The sequence below is a fragment of the Canis lupus genome, chromosome 9 (assembly GCF_011100685.1).
Source record: "Canis lupus familiaris isolate Mischka breed German Shepherd chromosome 9, alternate assembly UU_Cfam_GSD_1.0, whole genome shotgun sequence".
NCBI classification, from domain to species: Eukaryota; Metazoa; Chordata; class Mammalia; order Carnivora; family Canidae; genus Canis; species Canis lupus.
The window spans coordinates 48,150,063-48,170,980 of record NC_049230.1 but is presented as its reverse complement, the minus strand read 5'-3'; the positions used below and the strand labels follow the sequence as shown (position 1 = coordinate 48,170,980).

At 53.7% G+C, this 20,918-nt stretch overlaps 2 protein-coding genes across 7 annotated transcripts in view; both read left to right on the top strand.

Moving 5' to 3' along the window:
• The first annotated feature begins 353 nt into the window (after nucleotides 1-353).
• Nucleotides 354-8,978, top strand: ARRDC1 (arrestin domain containing 1). 4 transcript variants are annotated; one of them, XM_038548589.1, is made up of 10 exons: nucleotides 398-514; nucleotides 1,417-1,552; nucleotides 1,835-1,930; nucleotides 5,893-6,003; nucleotides 6,457-6,507; nucleotides 6,606-6,760; nucleotides 6,989-7,171; nucleotides 7,269-7,445; nucleotides 7,524-7,959; nucleotides 8,035-8,978. In XM_038548589.1, exons 4-10 carry the CDS (start codon nucleotides 5,910-5,912, stop codon nucleotides 8,097-8,099), a joined length of 1,161 nt encoding a protein of 386 aa, XP_038404517.1. In that variant the 5' UTR covers nucleotides 398-514; nucleotides 1,417-1,552; nucleotides 1,835-1,930; nucleotides 5,893-5,909; the 3' UTR covers nucleotides 8,100-8,978. The 4 variants fall into 4 exon arrangements, with proteins under 4 accessions (XP_038404515.1, XP_038404516.1, XP_038404517.1 ...); XM_038548588.1 differs by lacking the exon at nucleotides 1,417-1,552 and having other exon boundaries at nucleotides 376-514; XM_038548590.1 differs by lacking the exon at nucleotides 1,417-1,552 and having other exon boundaries at nucleotides 484-514; nucleotides 1,849-1,930.
• A 2,359-nt stretch (nucleotides 8,979-11,337) lies between these two features.
• Nucleotides 11,338-20,918, top strand: part of EHMT1 (euchromatic histone lysine methyltransferase 1) — a 144,445-nt gene continuing 134,864 nt past the window's right edge. Inside the window, exon 1 of one of the 3 annotated variants that reach the window (XM_038548583.1) lies at nucleotides 11,338-11,399. In XM_038548583.1, coding sequence (XP_038404511.1) covers nucleotides 11,379-11,399 — 21 coding nt within the window. In that variant the 5' untranslated portion in view covers nucleotides 11,338-11,378. The remainder of the gene's footprint in view (nucleotides 11,400-20,918) is intronic. The other 2 variants (XM_038548584.1, XM_038548585.1) reach the window with 2 other exon arrangements.

Below are 20,918 nucleotides of genomic sequence, written 5' to 3'. Positions count from 1 at the left end.
CGAGCACGCCGACACCTGGCAGGGCTGGGGAGGCGCGCCGGCGCGGGGCGCCCTTAGACAGGTGAGTCGGCAGCTCTGCCCCGAGCAGCAGGCGGCGCCCGTGCGCCGGGCCGACCTCCACCCGTGGGCGGGCCGGGAGTTGGTGCAGGGGAGGGGGATGGGGAGGGAGATGGGGCGGGGGCGAGGGGGCCGGAGCCCGGTGCGGGGGGCGGGCGGGGATAGGAAGGGGACTCTGGGGGCGGGGGATGGACCCTGGGGGCGGGACGGGCCCGGGACGGTGGGGGGGCGGGCCCGGCGAGGGGCGGGCCCTGGAGGGGGCGGGCCCCGGAGGGCGGGGCTGGGAGCGCGGCGGCGGGAGGGGGCGTCAGTGCGCGGCCGCCCGCTCAGGGCGGCGGCATGGGGCGGGTGCAGCTCTTCGAGGTCTGCCTGAGCCACGGTCGCGTCGTCTACAGCCCCGGAGAGCCGCTGGTGGGGGCCGTGCGCGTGCGCCTGGGGGCGCCGCTGCCCTTCCGAGGTGGGCGCGGGGGCTTCTCTGGGGAGGGCCGGGCCGGCGGGGCTCAGGTGGCCGCGCAGCACCTGCGGCGGGGCCGGCGCTCCCGGAAGCGGCAGCCGGTGGCGCTCGGCCGGGACCCGCGGAGCTGGAGGCGCCTCTTGCCGCCCCCGCCCTTCCCTTCCTGCCGGCCCGGGGAGTGTTGGGCCCCGCCGCCGGCAGGCAGGGCTGGGGTGCGGCGGCCGGGCGGCGCATACTGGCCGGGGTGGGTGGCTGCTGGCCGTTGGGGCGGGGCAATGATGCCAGGGTGGCTCAGTTCTTCCGCATGTGTCCTTCCTGTTCTCTCCCCCTGGGGTCGGCCAGAGTCGGGGGCGGAGATTTAGATCTTGCCCACCTTACGAAGGCCACTCTGACACGGACAGACGCACTGTCGGGTCTGCAGGGTTCGTTGCGCCCTGCACCTGCTGGGCCCTCACCTGGAACCTGGCCCACGCTGGGCTTTCTCTCCCACACCCCCAGGTCCCTGGCGCAGCCACTCGATCCTCATGGTCCCCCCGACGCACCTGCTTCCACCCAGGCTAAGGCCTGGCCTGGCAAGCTGGGAGGGCCTTGGTCATCCCAGTGAGCATCTAGGAGCTGAACCCGAGGCCTTTTGCTGGTGCAGACATCTGGGACTTGGGGACCGGGAGTCAGGTTGCTGCTGTGGCCCTCGCTAGGGCTCTGTGCAGGTGCTGGCCTTATTTGCCATCTGACGTGTGGACAAGGCCCTGAATGGGACTTCAAGGCTCAGCCCTCAGGGTGCGGTGGGCAAAGCTGCACCCCAGGGACTCTCTGCCTGGTTGCTGGTTCTGCTCCCACTGGACTGCTGCTCCACCTTGGCATGCTTGGCCAAAGCCATAACCATCAGGCATCCCTCTGAACTTTAGATCCTCTGAGTCCTTGCATGGTGGACCGGTCAGTCCTTCTGGTGCCTGCTGAGAATGCCCTTGTCCTGATGAGTCTGACTCTTGACTTTGACATGTTTGAGGCCACAGGGTCTAGGAAGAAGCTGAGTGGGTAAAGGTACCTCTGGTCAGGTGTCCAGCCTTGTGGGGCCTCCTCCTGATGACTCACTTGCTTTCCTGTACTCAGTTGGAGCTTGGGGTTTGGGTGGGGTAGTTATGGTTGTGGCAGAGGGCACAGCAGTGATGGTGCAGCTCTTCCCTGGGGTACAAGTGAGAGATGAGAAGTGAGATGGGACTGAGGGGAGAGCCCAGGGCACAGGAAGGAGGAGTAGGCTTGTGGCTAGAGGGATGGCAGACATGAGACCCCGCGCAGAGCTCACTGCTTGGCTCATCCGCACAGTCATGCTTCCGCAGCTGGGGCCCAGGGCAAGCAAGCCGCTACTGACCAGTGTGGAGGGATGGCCTGGCCTGCTCAGAGTCCCCCAGCTTCCATGAGGTAGGTGAGATGTGGGTGAATGGATGGTTGGGCCACAGGATGCTGAGGGAGCCCGTGCTGATGGTCCCCACTGTAAATGTGCTGGCTGAGCCGCTGAATAGGGGAGGGAAGATGGGGGCATAGGCTGAAGAGTCAATGGATTAAGACTCTGAGGCAGAACAGTTATTATTCAGATTGTCCCCTGGGGCATAGACGGATCGCGGATACCGAGGCCATTCTGGGGTTTCTTTCAGCCCTGCTTGGGTTTGGAAAAGGAAAGACCACGGTTCTTCTTTCTTTGTTTCATTCAGAAGATACCGTTGAGCTCCTACACCAGCCAGTGATGCAACAGGGAGGCCCTCCATCACTCTAGGAGGACGTGGAGGTGGGGAGGCCCAGGCCTTCCCTGGGTGGCTTCCTAGTCGTGTCCGCTAACTCCTTGTCTGACAGGGGACAGAGATGGTTTGCACTCAACCATGAGAACACTGGCTGCCCCTGGAGCTAATGCAGGAGAAAGCTGTGGAAGGAGTCGGTTTCCTGGAGCCCAGGTCCAGCCAAGCCTGAGGCTGGGGGTCCTGCAGGAGTGCCCTGTGCTCTGCTCTTTTTTTTTTTTTTTTTTTAAGATTTTATTTATTTATTCATGAGAGACACAGAGACACAGAGAGAGGCAGAGACACAGGCAGAGGGAGAAGCAGGCTCCATGCACCGGGAGCCCGACGTGGGACTCGATCCCGGGTCTCCAGGATCACGCCCTGGGCCAAAGGCAGGCGCCAAACCGCTGCGCCACCCAGGGATCCCTGTGCTCTGCTCTTAAGGGCAGGCATTGAGGGCAGGTGGGGCCCAGACGACAGCAGCTTTCAGCCCCTGGCTCTGCCATCACCCTGAGCTCTCACTGTGGGGCAGACACCATTCTCCCCACCTGCCGTGGACCAGCTCTGAACTCTCAGAGCAACCCTGGGACAGAGCACTGCTGCTGTTCTCACGTTTGGACTTGGAGACAGGACAGATGGAAATGCCTCACAGCCAGAGCTGTAGTGAAAAGATGTGGCAAAGGCTGGGCTGCTCCAGGTCTGGGGGAGCTGAGGTGTGTGAGATCTAGCAGGCCAGGATGAGGAATGAGCAGAGGTCTTCTTGGTCAGATGGCAGATGGTGCAAGGGACAGGGGAGTGCTGGCTGGAGCAGAAGGTTCCAGAAGTTACCCTGGAGCACAGTCCACATGATGATGTTCCTTAGAGAACTGCAGTGGCCACAGACCTGCAGATGGACGTGTATCCATTTGGTGCATCCAAGCACTCTTAGAACTGAAACACCTTTAAACCCAGATGCTACCTCAGGGCATGTTGCTGTGCGCTGGAGGGTGCATCTGACCAGAACACGTACCAGGCCCTCCCCCCCCCCCCCCCCCGCCTGGTCCTGTAGCTGAGCCACGGGACACACATAGACCCACATGGGACACACAGACACACACAGGTCACACAGACACACGGGACACACATGCTGGTGCCATGGGCCTGCTCTCCTGCAGGAGCACATCTCCCTTGCGTGGGGTAGGAGGGACAGTCCTGCTGTGTGTGTCCCTCCCCCTGCCTCCACAGTCCCCCTGTGGAGGAGAGTGGACAGAATGGCCATTTGACTCCAAGACAGTGATTGGAAGCTGCTCACTCAGGTCACCACAGGGCCTTCAGTGTGTGCAGAGAGGCCCCCTGCCTGGGCCTTGGGAACGTCTTAGGACTTGGGCCCCTCTGGGATACCCTGAGGGGAGGCTGATACCATTTGTGTTTCTGAGATCAGATGACCCCGTGTCATGTGCACCTGAATTCTGGGGGCCGTTTTGGGCTGGATGGGTGACAGTCTTAGCCTCCCTGCCATTAGACATGTGGGCTGTGCCTGGATAATTTGTTGTTACAGACAGGTTGCTCACAGCTCCTGGGTAGACAGGGTGGGTTCTGAGAACTGTGGGTACTCTGGTGTGTGTGTGCATGTGTGCGCGTGTTTGAGTGTGTAAGGTCCCAGCAGATCCTCCTGTTGCTTTGCCAGGGCCCTGGTAGCAGCTCGTGGTGTGATTGCTGTGAAGATTGTGTTTTTCTTTCTTTTTTTTTTTTAAAGATTTTATTTATTCATGAGAGACACAGAGAGAGAGAGAGAGGCAGAGACACACAGGCAGAGAGAAGCAGGCTCCATGCAGGGAGCCCGATGTGGGACTCGATCCCAGGACTCCAGGATCACACCCTGAGCCAAAGGCAGACGCTCAGCCACTGAGCCACCCAGGCGTCCCAAGATTCTGTTTTTCTATCTCCTCTCCAACATTAGTCAGAATATTTAATATTTGGCAATCGGATAGGGTAAAATGATAACTCGTCTGAGTTTCTCTGGTGTCTTCCGAGGTGGGGTGTCTGTTTCTGTCGTTTGCTGCTGTGCCACTCCTATGACAAACCACCCCTAGACTAAGTGGCTTAAAGCAACCGTTTCATCATGGCTCCTGGCGTCGTGGATTGGGAATTTGGACAGAGATGGGCAGGTTGAGGCTTCGGCTCTCTACATCATCCACTGAAGTCACCTGACGGTTTTCAGCTGGCACTGGGCCGATCAGTCTGGGGAGTGCCAAATTCCTTTGGGTCCCAGAATTCGCAGGGCAGCCAGCTCCAAGGTGGAGTGCACCCTCCCGCCTCTGTGGGGAGTGTAGACTGCTGTGGCATCTGGATTGCCATGCGTCCCCTCTCTTATCCAGCCCACCCCACTGTGTTCCTCTGGGGCTGCGGGAGCCTGTGGGAGCACCACAGGTGTCTCAGATCTGTGGGGTGGGAGCAGATCGGGTCTGGCCTTGGGAGGGGACAGCTGATGGGGTGTGGGTTAGAAATCTGGGCTGGGGTCTAGTCATGGGCGCGGTGCCGGGGGGCGTGCAGGACAAGTCGGCTCCCTGGGGGAGAGCCTGGTGGTCCGTGAGTGGCCAGCAGGAGGCTTGCTTGGGCGGGGTGAGGCTGGCCTGGGGAGACTGCACATGGTCTGGTGAGGCTGGCCCTGGCCCTGGGCACTTGGGATCCTGGGTTCCTCCCACTAAGTGGCTCTGTCAGAAGGTGTTAGATTCCAAGTGCCCTTCTTCTCAGCTGACCATCATGTCAGGGGATGGCAGGGAGAGGCTGGGCAGGCAGGCTGGTGTCTTTGGCCTTGTCTTAAGCCTGCAGTTATTGGCGGGGTGGAGCTGCCGGGCCATCCGGGGCTACTCAGCACTGAGCCTCGGCTGCCCCAGCTGTGCTGTCTCCCCTGGTTGTCCAGCCAGGGCCTCTGGCCACAGTGCTCTCTGGGCTTGTGTCCCCTGGAGTGGGGAGTTTGAGTTCCTGACCACAGAAAGGTGGTGGCGACCTCCACTGCAAACAGGCCTAATCTAGGCATTTCCACCCGCGAGTAGGGCAGAGGACATCGGCCCTTGTGGGCAGGACTGGTCCGGAAGTCCAGGGTGTGCCAGACTGTTGGGTACTCATCAGCTCGGGCAGGTCTGACCACATTCCTGCATCCTGAAGGGCTAACAGTTAGCTTCCTGGAGCGTGAAGAGGCACCTCCCAGCCTGGTTGACTTGCCAGTGAGGCCACATGTAGTGAGGTTGGCTGTTCATAGGCTTTTGTCGTCATTGGTGCCCCAAGCATCTCTTGTAGGGAGCTGAGTTTCCACAGGTCTGCTGGGCCCAGGGTGGCTGGAAACCAAGGTTACCAGGTGGGGGATTGTGTGGGACATTTGGGTGACTGCTGGGACCCTCCTGTTCTGGACTTCAGGACAGATCTGCCTCTGTGCCTTATCACCCTGGCTCCCTGGGACTACCCCCAAATGTGGGATGGACAGAGGTATCCTCTGCAGGGCACAGGCCACTTGTGGGCCCATCAGAGGCCCAGCTCGCCCCTTGGCGAGCTCTACCTGAATCTTTGTGATGGGGGCAGGAAGGGGCCCAGGCCTGTGGCTGCCTGGACTCATGCCATCCCCCTGCCTTGCAGCCATCCGGGTGACCTGCATGGGTTCCTGCAGGGTGTCCAACAAGGCCAACGATGCCGCGTGGGTGGTGGAGGAGGCTTACTTCAACAGTGCTCTGTCGCTGGCTGACAAGGGTGAGTCCAGGAGCCTTGCACTTGCCTTGCTGCATTGAGTGAGCCCCTGGCACCCCAGGGCAGACATTGGTTGAGAGTGGGGCCTGTCTGTCCACCACAGCTCCCCATTTGCTTCTGGGATCTCTGTGCTGACCCACCCTCTGGAAAGGCTTTGTACCAGATGTGTTTCTCTGCCTGAAGGCATGGGGCATTGCCTGATAGGGTCTGGGGGGTTGAGGGGGCCACATCTCCTGGGTGTGGGTGGGCTCCGGCCCCTGGCAGAGCCCTGTCCCCCTTTCCTCTCCAAGCCAAGCTCTTGTAACCCGTCCTCGGCCCAGGTTGCGGCCCTGTGCTGTTGTGGCACCAGGAGGCAGAGGCTGGGAGTGTGAGATGGCCCACTGCCTCTGTCCGCTGTCCGGTGGCGTCACCTCAAGGCTCCTGAGCCCCCCCCCTCCCCCCGTCTTGTCTCTGCAGGGAGCCTGCCAGCTGGAGAACACAGCTTCCCCTTCCAGTTCCTGCTTCCTGGTAAGAGCCCAGCCTTGCCTGGCCAGGCCTGGTGCTGACGGTGGTAGACAGGAGGTGGAGCAGGGGACAGTGGGTGTCATTCCCTGCTCTCTCTCCAGCCACAGCACCCACATCCTTCGAGGGCCTCTTTGGGAAGATCGTGTACCAGGTGCGGGCCACCATCGACACACCACGTTTTTCCAAGGATCACCAGTGCAGCCGTGTGTTCTATATTTTGAGTCCCCTGAACCTGAACAGCATCCCAGACATCGAGGTGAGGAGGGAGTGATGGTCTCCTAGGTACTCCCCACCTTCCCTGATGCCCTCTCCCCAGGTAAGACGAGGTGGCCGGGATCTAGAAGAGCAGCAGCTTCTCTGCCCTGAGCTGACTGTGTTGTGTCTGGGGGCAGGGCACATCGGGGTTGAGTGGGCTTGTCCAGGGGTGAGGGAGACCTGAGCTGCCCACACCCCCAAGGCCCTTCATTACTCTCCTTCTCTCAAGCAACCCAACGTGGCCTCCACTACCAAGAAGTTCTCCTACAAGCTGGTGAAGACGGGCAGCGTGGTCCTTACTGCCAGCACTGACCTCCGTGGCTACGTGGTGGGGCAGGTGCTGCGGTTGCAGGCTGACATCGAGAACCAGTCAGGCAAGGACACCAGCCCCGTGGTAGCCAGTCTGCTGCAGGTCAGAGCCTCCTCTGGCTGTTAAGGCCTGTCCCCGCAGGGCTGGAAGAGGGGTAGGTGGCTGGCCTGCCCAGGCTCACAGGCTGGCTTTTCCCTAGAAAGTGTCCTACCAGGCCAAGCGCTGGATCTATGATGTGCGGACCATCGCAGAGGTAGAGGGTGCGGGCGTGAAGGCCTGGAGGCGGGCACAGTGGCAAGAGCAGATCCTGGTGCCTGCCCTGCCCCAGTCAGCCCTGCCAGGCTGCAGCCTCATCCATGTGGACTACTATCTACAGGTGCGAGGGTCGCAGGGACTGGGGCGGGGCAGGGGGCAGGCGGCAGGCGGCCTCGCCTCACTCTCCCATCCTCCCCAGGTCTCCCTGAAGGTGCCTGAAGCCACCGTGACCCTCCCTGTCTTCATCGGCAATATTGCTGTGAACCATGCCCCGCTGAGCCCCCGGCTGGGCCCAGGGCCGCCTCCTGGGGCCCCAATCCCTGTGGTGCCCTCAGCACCGCCCCAGGAGGAGGCTGAGGCTGCAGCCAGCAGCCCCCATTTTGCAGATGCAGTCTCTCTCTCCACGAAGAGCCACTCACAACAGCAGCTGTTACCTGCCACCTTCGGCTCCATGCCTGGTGCCCCTGAACCCCGCCCTCAAGATGGCAGCCCCGCTCCCCACCCCTTGCCCCCTCCCTTGTGCATCTCCACAGGTGCCACCGTCCCCTACTTTGCAGAGGGTTCCGCAGGGCCAGTGCCCACCACCAGTACCTTGATCCTGCCCCCAGAGTACAGCTCATGGGGCTATCCCTATGGTGAGTGAGGGGCCTGGGGCCTGGTTGGGGAGAGGGCACCAGGAGCTCCACGCAGACCTTGCTCTTTCCCCACAGAAGCCCCACCATCCTATGAGCAGAGCTGTGGCGGTGCAGATCCCAGCCTGACGCCCAGGAGCTGACCCTGTGCTGTCTTCTCCGGGTGGGCTGACCTTTGCCCTGGGACCAGGCACCCAGGGCCTCGTGCCTTCTTCACTCCTGGCCTGACCCGGCCCACTCAGGACCCCTGCTGCCCGGCTGCTCCTTTCAGCCTCCACCTGGGGCCCAGCCTCTCCCCGGGGCCTGGGGCCTAGAGAGATGCCATGTAAATAAAGTGCTTCGTTTGTAGAGCTGGTCACCGGCTGGCCTCTGGGCCACCCTCCTCCTGCCTGCCCAGTGCAGTGCGCAGGCATGTTCCCCACTCCTGGCCCTGCTCTCCTTTCCTTCAGACCTGGGAGCCTGCCTATGGGCTGTCCCACCCCCTCCGGGGCACAGCCCCTCTCCTGGGTTCTGGGCCCCTCTTCCTGCCAGGTGTCTAGGTTGGAAGACTGGCTGGGGGAGTGGGACCAGCGTGGGCTGGGTGCCTTTAACTCATCTTCATGGTTCTGCTTCAGGATGCACCCTCCAAGCGGGGCTGGCATGTGTGGAGCCTTTGTTTAACTTAAAATGTATTTGTAACACAGGGAGAGGACCACCCCTGTAACGTTTTATTGACACACCTTGGGCTTGCCCATCTGGCACCCATCGTTCTGAGTGGCAGTTCAGACCTCCTGCACTAGAGGAAATCCCATGGGGGGTAAGGAGGAGGGCTGGCCCAAGTCCCCGCCCCTTGTGGGGTTCCCTTACCCTTGTACTCAAGCCTCAAGTCCACGGCGGCCGTGTCTGGCTCTGAGGGAGACTGATGCTTGTCTCCCATCCAAGGGTGAACACACAAGCCCATGCCTGCTCCTGAGGTCCCTTTCAAATGCCTGTTGTCTAGGATCCAAGGAACCCAAGAACAAATAAAGTCAGGGTTCGGCAGAGCAACGTTTCCCAAAGGAGGATCCTGCAGATGTTCCAGGGCTGAGGGGAGGGCCTGTACATGCCCAAGGGGGCCAATGATCCTGGAACGTGCTTTGGGAAAATACTGGAGGTGGGATTAAGATAAGAGTTTGGGTTGAAATTCCGTATCTGACATATGGTGAGGGGGTGACCTTGGACAGCTGCCTCAGCTAATCTGTAACAAACCTACAGGACTATGAGTGGACATACCAGACCCCCCCGCCTCCCTTCTAACCCCCAGTTGATTTCTTGTATACTAAACAGTCGAGAAGTACAAGATTTGAGCCTAGTGACATAGGTGTCATTCTCAAGTTGAGGCTTCCACCCCTGGGTCCAGGGTGGCCCTTCCGGATTTCATCATCACCCAGTTTGCTAATTTCTTGGGAGCTACAGGCTGGGACGTAGATGGTATCAAGTGTGCAAACATCCCACTGGCCACTCTTTCTGGTTGGAAATGTGCTCTTTAGCCAGGCAGCCATGTACCCAGCTAAAAGTGTTACTATTTGTGGGACAGGGAGAGGATGAACATTGGAGAAAAGCTCAAAGTATGCCACAAGGAGAATAATCCATAAAACATCTGCTAGCGGTAGCCTCATAGTTAAAACCTGCGTGGGTTTCAATCCCATCTCTGCCTCTCCGCAGTTAGGCAGCCTTGGGTGCACTCGACTCCCTTGCTTTGGCTCGCTCCCTCAGTGTGGGTAACAAGTGTGTCTCTCAGGGCTGACCCACTGGTCATACAGTTCACACGGCACATGTCAAAGCCAGCGTGTGACATGTCAGTGACCACACCAGGATCAGATGGGTGTGCTGACAGTGCAAAAGGGGAGCATGTCCTACTTCTGGCACAGTCACTTACGGCTGGTATTTGCCTGGTGAAGGATGTTTCCTTCACATCAAACTTATTCAACAAATATTTGTCTCCTTCCTGCTAAGCATTGTTGTAGGGATTAGGGCACAGGAGATAAAAATCCTGGACCGTCTGGGTTAGATTCTAGTGGGAAAGACAACATAGCAGTGGAGTGCCATGGAATCCAACAGAGCAAGGAAGTTCTGGGGTGCAGTATGGTTTCCAATAGGCTGGTGAGGGAAGGCTTCCTTCCCTTGGGGGAGAGCGTTTCAGGGAAGGGACAAAGGAGGGCCTGCCTGGCAGGCGTGGAGATGGGAGGACGGTGACAGGCACGTGTGGGTGCAGGTGGCCTGGCTGTGCTGTGCTGACCACAAGTACTGGGCGTCCAGTCGCCGGCTCCGATGGACTGGGGTCCTAAGCCTGTTGGGAGCTGCCTGAGGCTGTCCCAGAGAAACGTGGGGAGACTTCCCGGGTGCTCACACCTGTCCTCCTCCTCTGCACCGTGTGCACGGTCAGTGGCCACCTCCGTCATCCTCCTGGGGTCCCCTGGGACCCAGCCCTCCTGAGCGAGGGGGAGAGAGATTAGCCCTCCAGTCAGGGTCTCCCCAGTTCCTGCTGCAAAGACTCGCCAGAGAATCCCAATTTCGATCTTTCCTTCAACTCCCAGAAGATGGTAAAAAATAAGTCTGGCTGTGGGAGCGGGTGGGCGAAGGCAGTTGATGGGATGCTTGGTGTGCAGCAGGCTGGCGGGCAGAGGCCGGATCAAAGAGCCGGGGCTGCGGAGGGAGGCAGCCCCGCGGGGGCACACCCCCTGACCGCGGCGCCCCGGCCCGGCGGGGGCCAGCTCCTGCTGGGGGCATCCTCCAGCCACCCCGGCCTCCCAGTCAGGGCACCGTCCCCACCCGGGGAGAGCGGAAGCGCCCGCTGGCCGGGGCGTCCCGAGCTGGACCATCACCCCAGGTGCAGGCCACACTGCTCAGAGGCGTCCTCCTCGGCGGCGCGCCCGCGTCCCCGCCGGCACCCGCTCCCAGCGCGACATCCCTCGGCCGGGGCACCCCCAGCCCGGGGCGCGGCCCAGAAGCACCCTCCAGGCGGGCGCTGCCCAGCACGCCGCGAAGACCCTAACCCGGGTACCGCCCTAGGACGCACGTCACGATCCGCCTTCTGCGAAGGCCGGCGGAAGCCAAGTGTGTCCGGGGTTAGAGGTCAGGGGTCCTTCTCCACCCCGGCCAGGCCACCGGAATGACCACGTAGAAGGAAAAGCTAACTGTGAAAACCGGAGAACAACGCCCGGCCGGCGCGACGCCCCCGGAAGGCCACTGCGCCCAGCCCCGCCCCCCGCCCGGCCCGCGCGTCCCGGTTCCGGTCGGCGCAGGCTGGCGCCGGGGACGCCGCACGCGGGGCCGCAGTGCGCCGGCGCGGGCGCGGGCGCAGGCGCAGACGCGCGCGGCCAGCCCCGCCCCGCCCTGAGCCGCGAGGCGCGGGCGGGGCGATGGCGCGCGGGAGGGGCGGGGCCACGCTGCGGGCCCGGGCCATGGCCGCCGCCGATGCCGAGGTGAGGAGCGGGGCGGCGGGCCGGCGGGGGCGGCGGGCGCGGAGCCGGCGGGCGCGGAGCCGGCGGGCAGGCAGGGCGCGCGGGCGCAGGCGGGGGCGCCGAGCCGGAGGGGGCCGGGCGGGCCCGCGCCTCCCCGCCACCGCCGCCGCCGCCGCGCCTCAGGCCGAGGCCGGGCCGAGGCCGCCGGCGTCCGGGCCGCGCCGCGCGGGGCGCGCTTTGTGCGGCGGGCGGGGGGCGGCCGGCGGGCGGGGCGCGGGGTGAGGGCCGGCCGCCCGGGTCCGCGTCGCCCGCCCCCGCGCGCCCGGGGCCTCTGCGGGGAGCCCCGCGGAAGGGGCGGAGGACAAAAGGGAAAGTGGGGCGAGCCGGCCAACTTCGCGGCGCGAGCCGAGGCGAGGCCGTCCGCTCCCCGCGCCTCTCTCTCCTGCGCCCCGCTGACCTTTCACTTTGTTCCGAATAGGATGGCACTGGCTTTAAGGAAAAGTTGGCCGGCCCGGCGCGCTTCTCCCCAGACAATGCTGCCCAGCCCTGGCGGCTGTCAGAAGCAGGAAGGCACGACTTCAGTTTATTTCTGAACAAACTGCCTCCACGGGCTTTGGATCTAAAAAGTTCCCGTGGTCTCGCTCCTGCCGTGTAGGCTTCCCTTTTGCCAATTGTGGCCGATAGTTTGTGTCCTAGCTCGTGGCCGCGCGGAGACCAGGCTCCCATGCCGGGGACCTCTGGCCTCGCGGCGGAGGGAGAAGCGAGCGGGAGGCAGGGAGGGAGCCCGTGGACCCAGTGCGGGATCCCATGCGGGAGCTGTGCGGGCTCCGTGCGGGCTTTGGGCTCCTGGCGGGACCCGTGTGGAGGGAGGGGTGATCGCTAGTCGCCCTCCCAGAGAGCTCCGTGTAGTAGTAACGTGGGGGCTTGGGAAAGCGAAGGTGCAGCCTCCCCGTGCACACTCTCAGCTGTGTATTTTAATCCAAGTAACGTGCGGTCTTTTTATTTCTTATCTACCTTTGGGAGTGTTGATAGTAAGGAAACGGGGAGGGTGCAGGAGTATTAAGTGAATCCCTACCATAGGCTCTGGAACAAGCAGGTGAACTAGTTAACTCTGCAAGTCACTTCCAGGTTTGTGGAGAGATGATGTGTGGTGATTAATGGTATTATCGAGCACTCGCTGTGGCTCGGGGCCCTGTGATTTACTTTAGGTAAGTTCTCTCCCTGCCCCTCTCTGCTCTGTGCAGCAGGTACTATTATTTCCTACTTAGCAGAAGAGGAAAACAGGCTTGGAAGACTTTTGAATGACTTGGCATAGCCAGTGACGGGACTAGCACTTGTTGGGTGTCTGGCGCGTAGTAGGTTCTTGATAAATAATTGATGAGCAGTTGACCCCGATGGCTCTCATTCCAGTCTTGAATAGAGGGCTTAACTGAGCTGATGATAATGACAGGCTTTTTCCTTTCTTTTTTTTTTTTTTCTTTCTTCATGAGACACACAGAGAGAGAGGCAGACATAGGCAGAGAGAAGCAGGTTCCATGCAGGGTGCCCTATGTGGGACTCTATCCCAGGACTCCAGGATCACACCCCTGGCGGAAGGCAGACACTCAACCGCTGAGCCACCCAGGCATTCCAGGCTGTTTCCTAAGCCCTTACTTGTGTCCAGTCCTGCTGTAGTGCTGTGCGCGAGTTTACTCATTACAGCCTGACAGTGATCTTGTGGGGTAGGTATTGTTCTGTTCCCGTTTGCAGATGAAGAAACAGGCACAGTGCATCCCAAGGCTCAGAGCTTGTGCCGGAGACCATGGATGCAGGTAGTTTAGCTCACTGAACGTGTGCTGTGTGGGTGGTGGTCATTTTACATGAATAAAAGCTCTGGGTTTAGATTCATGATCTTAAGTGTTTATGATGGAGGTGCATGATAGAGTAAAGGGCCTCCTGGACAGTGGGTAGGCGTAGGATCCTCTCTTGCTACTAAATATGGGAAACGGTGACTGGATCAGGGTTCATTGATTGCCAAATGATTAAACTAGAAAACCGAATGCTTGATACTTAGCTAATTGCATGTTTATTCTTTCTTCTTTTCCTTGACCTAGAAAGACAGTCACCTCTTCTTCACACTACAGAGAACTAGTAAGAGAGTGGAATGTATCCACTGCTCCCATTTTGTGGATTAGTATGTGGGGGGTTCTGGGGTTTAATGTATATTCAGGATCACCCAGCGCCAGAGCACAGAGTAATGCACTTGACATAAGGTTTTTGACCCAGCAAAATGTCACCTTTCCACAGGAGAGCATTCCCAGGCAGACTGTAGGCTTTTCTAGCAGGGTGGCTACTTTGTATCTTTCTTTAAACTTACTTTTTTGTTAAAAAAATACATGCACATGTACATGGTTTAAAAAATCAGGTAGTGCTGGAGTGGCTGGCTGGCTTAGTCCTTACAACACTGAGTCTCAGGGTGGTGAGTTGAAGCTTCACATTGGATGTGGAGCCTACTTAGACAAAAAAATAAATAAAAAAATACTGAAGAAAGTTTTAAAAAAGCAAATAGTTCTAAAAGATATTTTAAAGAGGCCACCCTCCTTCTCTCTTGACTTTGTAGAGAGCAGCAGCCACTTGACACTCTTTAACATTTACTTCATGTATCTAAATAATATGCTTGTGTTGCCATGCCTCATTCACCAATTTTAGGGGTTAAATGTTGGCTTCCACGAATGATAGATGATGACTTCAGTGCTCTCATACTCTCTGTTCTCTAGAAAACTCAAAATCTTGGTTAAATTCACATCCAAAATCATCAGTCTGTTCAGGTCATTATTGTGCTGTGCTGAGCCATGTGGTAAACTACAATTATATATATATATATATATATATATATATATATATATATACACACATCGTTATTTATTTTTTAAAGATTTAATTTGATTTCGAGAGAGAGAGTGTGCGAGCAGAGGGAAGGGCAAGTGGGGGGGAACCTTAAGCAGACTGTCCTGAGCATAGAACCTGATTCAGGGCTTAATTCCACGACCCTGAGATCATGACCTGAGTGAAAACCAAGAGTTGGATGCTTAACTAACTGAGAGCCACTCAGGTGTCCCTTAAGATTTTATTTTTTAGTATTCTCTACACCCAACGTGGGGCTCAAATCACAAACTGAGATCAGAGTCGAGGGCTCTACCAACTGAGTCAGCCAGGCACCTTGTATTTCTTTTTCTGTATAGCCTTTTTTCTTCCTGGAGTTAATAATTGCCTCATTTTTCATTTGCCTGGTTTCCTTTGAACCTCAGAATAATGCTTTTGCAGTTTCTATTCTGTAAAATGTTTCTCAGTTTAAGTTCCCTTTACTTGGTCCTGTCAGCTCAACATTTGCTTCTCTGGTGCTCCTGAGTCACTCTGCCAGGTCAGGATGCACTTGTTCTCTTGACTTGGTACACATTGACGTCCTGGGAGTCTCCCCATCATTCTCTTTCCCTGAGTCTAATGGCTCCTGTCTGTGTGTTTATTCACTGGTGGTGGTGGAACACATTCTCTGGTAGCTTACCAGTAGTTTTTTGGGAGGCAGACTTTTGGGACTTGTGTGTCTGAAAATGTACTTATTCTCCCACCACACTGAAAGAATATGTTTGGGCTTGACATTCCAGTTGGAAGTAATTTTTAAGTTACTGCTCTCATATCTTCTAGTTTTCATTGTTGCTATTGAGAAATCCAGTTTCATTTTTTAAGTCTTGGTAACCATTATTCCCCTGCCAACTTTTTAGGATCATTGCATCCTTGATTTTCCTAATTGTTATGATGTGCCTTAATGGTAGCGTTTTTTCATTTATCATGCAGGATATTAAGTAGCTTGAAATCTGGAGATTGATGCCATTTTGTTTATAGGAAATTTTGTACAATATATTTGAGATAGTTTGCTTTCTACTATTTCAGTTGAATGTTGTACTTTGTGTACTTAATATTATAATTTTTGTCTTAAAAATTTATTTTGAGAGGGGGAGAGAGAGAGCAATAGAGCGGGGGGGGGGGGCAGAGGCAGAGGGAGAGAGAGACTCTCAAGCCGACTCTGTGCTGAGTTCAGAGTCCGACTCTGAGATCACAACCTGAGCTGAAACCAAGAGTCAGACACTTAACCCACTGAGCCACCCAGGCGCCCTGGTATTCTATTTTTTTTTTTTTAATTTCATTTATTTATTCATGAGAGACACAGAGAGAGAGGCGGAGACAAAGCAGGCTACACGCAGGGAGCCTGACATGGTACTCAATCCCAGGACTCCAGGATCCTGGCCTGGGCCGAAGGCGGCACTAAACTGCTGCGCCACCCGGGCTGCCTTGGTATTCTAATTTTTAAAAGCTTTTATCCTGGTCATGTCTTAATCTTTTTGTTCTACTATTTGGGAGCATTTTTGACTATTCTTTCACTGAATTTTTAACTTCTGTTTTTGTATTTTCACATTTTTCTCCCTTTTTTTAATGGCTCCTGTTCTTGTTTAACGTACACAGTATCTGCTTAATTTCAGTTAAATTTCTTAAAATACAATTAAAACTTAAAAAAACTATGGCATCCCTGGGTGCCTTAGTCCGTTATGCATCTGACTTTTGACCTCAGTGCAGGTCTTGATCTAAGGGTGGTGAGTTCAAGCCCCGTGTTGGGCTCCATGCTGGGCCTGTGGCTTACTTAAATAAAATAAAATAAAATAAAATAAAATAAAATATAATAAAATAATTGGTTTTCTGCCTTTTTTTCTGTTTCCCCTGCATTTCTCTTTGCTGCTGTATTTTTTAACTTCTTTCTTTCATTCTGGAAAGCTTCTTCCATTCTGGTGATTCTTGGCTGTTTAGTCACCGTTAAGAATAAAGTGCTGAAGGGGAGGAGGGCGGGGGGTGGGAGTGAATGGGTGACGGGCACTGAGGGGGGCACTTGACGGGATGAGCACTGGGTGTTATTCTGTATGTTGGTAAATTGAACACCAATAAAAAATAAATTTATTTAAAAAAAAGAATAAAGTGCTAAAAATGGAAAGCTGAGAGTTTAGGGGCTTGTTTACTTGTTTCTTTAGTGGAGGGCAGAGGGCAAAGATGGACTTTTCTGTTGGCTTTCCTCCAAATGTTACTATCCTCTAGTCTGGCTTCCTCAGAGAAGGCTCCTTCAAGTCTCTTGCCTTGTTGGTGAGCTGGACGTTGTGGAGCTAGGTTACAGGGCAGGAGGAGGAGGAGGGTCTTCTGTGGCTCAGTCCATGGCCTTGACCTAATTTCTCTGCCTGTAGTTGTGGACTTTACTCCTGACTTTTCTGCTATGGTCCCCAGTATGGGACACTCCTGGTGTAGTTTCTTTCGTCAGAGCTAACCCCCTGGTCTCTGCAGGTCCCAGAGAGGAGTGCTTGTCTGAGTCTGTAGGAGGGGTCTGGGGACCAGGAGTCCAATGCTCCTGGGTGGAATTTTACACCTACACCCCTTTTTAGCCTAGAGTATCCCCCTCATCTTCTGAACCTCTCTGTGGTGCTGTGGGTTCAGTCAGCCTGCTTCTGAGCAGGAACCCCTTTGGTTGGGTTCCTTTTCCTCTGCTCTGTGCAGTGATTTGGCTCTCCTTCATCTTCCTCTTCACGTTTCATGTAGGGCTCTAAAATGTGTCTTAGATGAAGTTTACGTTTCTTTTTTCTGTTCTTGTCTTTGGTTGATTTTTACTAAGGAGGGTAGAAAGTGTTCTGTTGTGCAGACATCAGAAGGGTCTTGAGAAGTGAGTTTTCACCCACACTAAAGACATAGCCTCCCCGTGGAAAGGGCTGCCCCTCAGGATCTCTGTGGTTTGTGTTTCTGCGCTCATTATTGGGGAAGGTTCTGGAGTCACAAAAAAGGTGATCAAGAGCAGTGAGTGTCTCTTAGCCCTAATGCTCAGAGATCTCACTTGTGATCGGTACCAGAGTCCTTGTTTCCTGCTTCTGTTTCCTGTCCTATCATAAAACGGGTTTTTTATGTTGGACCACATTTTATTGAGTTTGTCTTTGAAAATAATTGAGCTAATGAGAGCCATGTTCTTTTCTTTAGGAACTTCATATTTAGCATTTCATTGGTCTTACCATGCTTGATAGAAGCCTTTATCTTCTAGTAAGTGCGTGGTTTGATTTCATGTTACGATGATGCTGACTCAGCCAGTCACATAGGGAATAGTTGGAGCCTGGTTACTCTGGCCTACTGTAGGTGTAGTACAGAGTGTATCTGTTCTAGATTTTGAAGTCCTCCCATTTACTGTTCTGCTTTTACTTAACAACTAGTATTTTCACTTATTTAAAAAAAAAATATCTCTCCACAGGTTTTGAGTTTTGAAACACTACTCTGAAGGAGACATTTCCTTCGAAATGGTGTCTTCCTAGATGAGAGGTCACTTTCCCAATTGTATCACTGTCTGTTGGTATTTTACTTAGAAAAGTTTTTTTTTTTTTTTTAAATTTTTTTTGAATTTTTATTTATTTATGATAGTCACAGAGAGAGAGAGAGAGGCAGAGACACAGGCAGAGGGAGAAGCAGGCTCCATGCACCGAGAGCCCGATGTGGGATTCGATCCTGGGTCTCCGGGATCGTGCCCTGGGCCAAAGGCAGGCGCCAAACCGCTGCGCCACCCAGGGTTCCCTAGAAAAGTTTTTGACTGCTTTTTGCATCCCAATTTTAATAGGTTTGTTCCGTTAATAGGTTTGTAGGTTCTGATCGGAGTATATTTAAAATGCTCTTTCCAGGGGTCTGTAAGCATTTACCGAGCACCTTCTATTTCTGAAGTGCTAGTCTGTGTACTGTGTAAGGGGACATGCACATTTTTGAGATCATTCCCTGATTTCACAAAATGTAAAAATGTGGTGGAGCAGATATTACCAAGCAGGAAATGAGATGGAATCAGTTAAAAGTTAACGAGAAAAGAAAGGCCTGTGCTGCTGCATTCATCGCTGCAGCCAGAACTGTGTTGGGAAAGGTTCCTTGAAGAAGATGGGTTAGTCCAGGTCTTCAAAGAGGTGAGGGATGAGTTGGAATGCTGAGGTACAGTATGTACATTTCTTTTTTTTTAAAGTCATTTTAACAAATTTATAAAATTGAAACCAAAAAATGTCAAATATTTGTCATCTGTTTTTCTGATCCTTGTGAATGTGCATGTTCATATTTAAAAGTGGCTGGAATCAGTGAGCATGTGCTGTCTGCATCTTCCTCTTTCGTGTATTATTTCCTGTGCATCCGTATCTTTAACATTTTTAATAGAGCCACATGGTGTGTTTTGTAGAGATGTCCCAGTTTCCTCAATCATGAATTGGGTGAGTCTGTATCCTTTGGTACAGGGTGGAATTACTAGGTCAGAAGGGGTGAGTGGCACGAGGTGAGGCTGAAGAGGCAGGGCCAGGTCATATAGGGTCTTGTTGCCTTGGTAACCAGTTGGTGGTTTCCTAAGTACTGTAGACAGTCAGTGAAGGATTTTAGGCACAGAATGCTATTTTAAAAAGATGACTCTGGCTGCTGTGTGGAGAGTGGATTGAAGGAAGGCGGGAGAGGAAGCAGTAGGGAGTAGGCCTGGGCCTGGTGACATGGTGGAGTTGCAGAGGCCAGTGGATTGAGTCAAAGTATGTATGTGTGAAAATTCAGTTTTTTGAGTAGGTAAGATAGGTTACATGGTTCAAAATTCAAAGAAATATAAAAGTATAAAGTGAAGCATCTCCTTTGTTCCCAAGCACTCAGTTCTCTTGGCAGGCCATTGGTGTTATTATTGAGCCTATACAGGCAAGTACATACGCAGGTACTTTAGATTCTTTTTTTAAGATTTTATTTATTTATTCATGAGAGACACACACATACAGAGGCAGAGACACAGGCAGAGGGAGAAGCAGGCTCCATGCAGGGAGCCTGATGTGGGACTCAAACCCGAGTCTCCAGGATCAGGCCCTGGACTGAAGGCAGCGCTAAACCACTGAGCCACCCGGGCTGCCCGATACTTTAGATTCTTTATTATGGAAGTTTTCCAAACTATTTAGAAGTAGATGTATGGGGGGATCCCTGGGTGGCTCAGTGGTTTAGTGCCTGCCTTTGGCCCAGGGCGTGATCCTGGAGACCCGGATCCAGTCCCACATCGGGTTCCCTGCATGGAGCCTGCTTCTCCCTCTGTCTGTGTCTCCGCCTCTCTCTCTCTCTGTGCCTCTCATGAATAAATAAATCTTTAAAAAAAAATAATTAAAAAAAAAAAAAAGAAGTAGGTATATGGTAGTTGAATGAACCTCTGCATACCTGTCTCGGGCATCAACAGTTACCTCCTCAAGGACAGTCTCTACTCCATCTGTGAATATATATTTCAGGTAATATAAATATTTCAGTTAATAAATATGCAGTTACTGTTGATATTTCTTATTTCAAATTAGGAACAAAATATGGTCTATTCATTGCCCTTGATAGATTTCTCTTAAATCTCAATATATTGATTGACATGTCTTTATTTTTCTTTTGCAGTTGTTTTGAAGATAATGGTTCATTTGTCCCAAAGCTTTCCATAATCTTGATTTTGCTGATTGCATTGCTATGATGTTTACATGTTCCTCTGTTCTCTGTATTTACTGTCATTGATATTTAAGATCTGGAGCTGTTGTTTTTCATATTGATAGCTGTCATGCCACTCTTGAGTGGTGGAAACGTGATTAGTGTGAATTGAGATGTGCTTTAAGTGCAAAATATACACAGGATTTTGAAGACTTAGTAAAGTATCACATTAATACTTCAAAAAATACTAATTGCATGTTGAAATACAGTATTTCGGGTATATTGGGTTAAATATTACTAAAAGTAATTTGTGTTTCTAATTCCTTTTTAAAAATGGGATTACTAGGAAACTGAAAATCACAAACCCGGCTCATGCTTGTGGCTCACATTATTTTTCAGTTGGACAGCCCAGGGCTAGAGACTGCATCAGACGTAGGTTTGTCTTTTAAAAGCTTTTCTTAAAAAAATAAAATAAAAATAAAAAAATAAAAGCTTTTCTTTTCTTTTTTAGCAAGAATGCTTTGTAACTAGTACTGAGTTTTGTTTTGTTTTGTTTTGTTTTAATCGGGCATAATAAATCTGGTCGTCTTGTTTTGTGCTGTTAACAATCATTGATATTTATTGCTCAGAGTCATTAACTGCGAAATGGCAGACTTTCTTCATTTATTATTTGGAGTATTTCTACAAAGAAAAATTGCTTGGCTACCATGAAGTACAACTCATGGGAAAGGAGAGAGATTTTTTTTTTAATTGGAGTATACTTGACACACAATATTACATTAGTTTCAGTGGAAGGACTGAATCTTTGTTAATGGAAAGCATCTGACACCCAGTGGCCTAAAGAGTGCTCCCTGAGAAAGGCCTAGAGGGCTTTCTGTTTTGTGTAGTTTTAAAATTGTTTGCTAGGCTGGTTGTAAACTGATTTCTGTCCTTGAAGTACAGTCTTCTCCTCCCCATCAGATTCCAAGGCTGGCATGTAGGCTTAGAGAGTCTTCGTTGCTTGCGTATCCTTGCCCTTCGCCTGTGCTTTGTGAGCTCCATGAA

Excerpts from the sequence above, each read along its gene's own strand:
- ARRDC1 (XM_038548587.1), top strand. The coding sequence starts at position 397 with ATGGGGCGGGTGCAGCTCTTCGAGGTCTGCCTGAGCCACGGTCGCGTC. Across the intron at positions 515-5,892 it reads GGCGCCGCTGCCCTTCCGAG|CCATCCGGGTGACCTGCATG; the intron begins GTGGGCGCGGGG and ends CCTGCCTTGCAG. Across the intron at positions 6,508-6,605 it reads CTTCCAGTTCCTGCTTCCTG|CCACAGCACCCACATCCTTC; the intron begins GTAAGAGCCCAG and ends CTCTCTCTCCAG.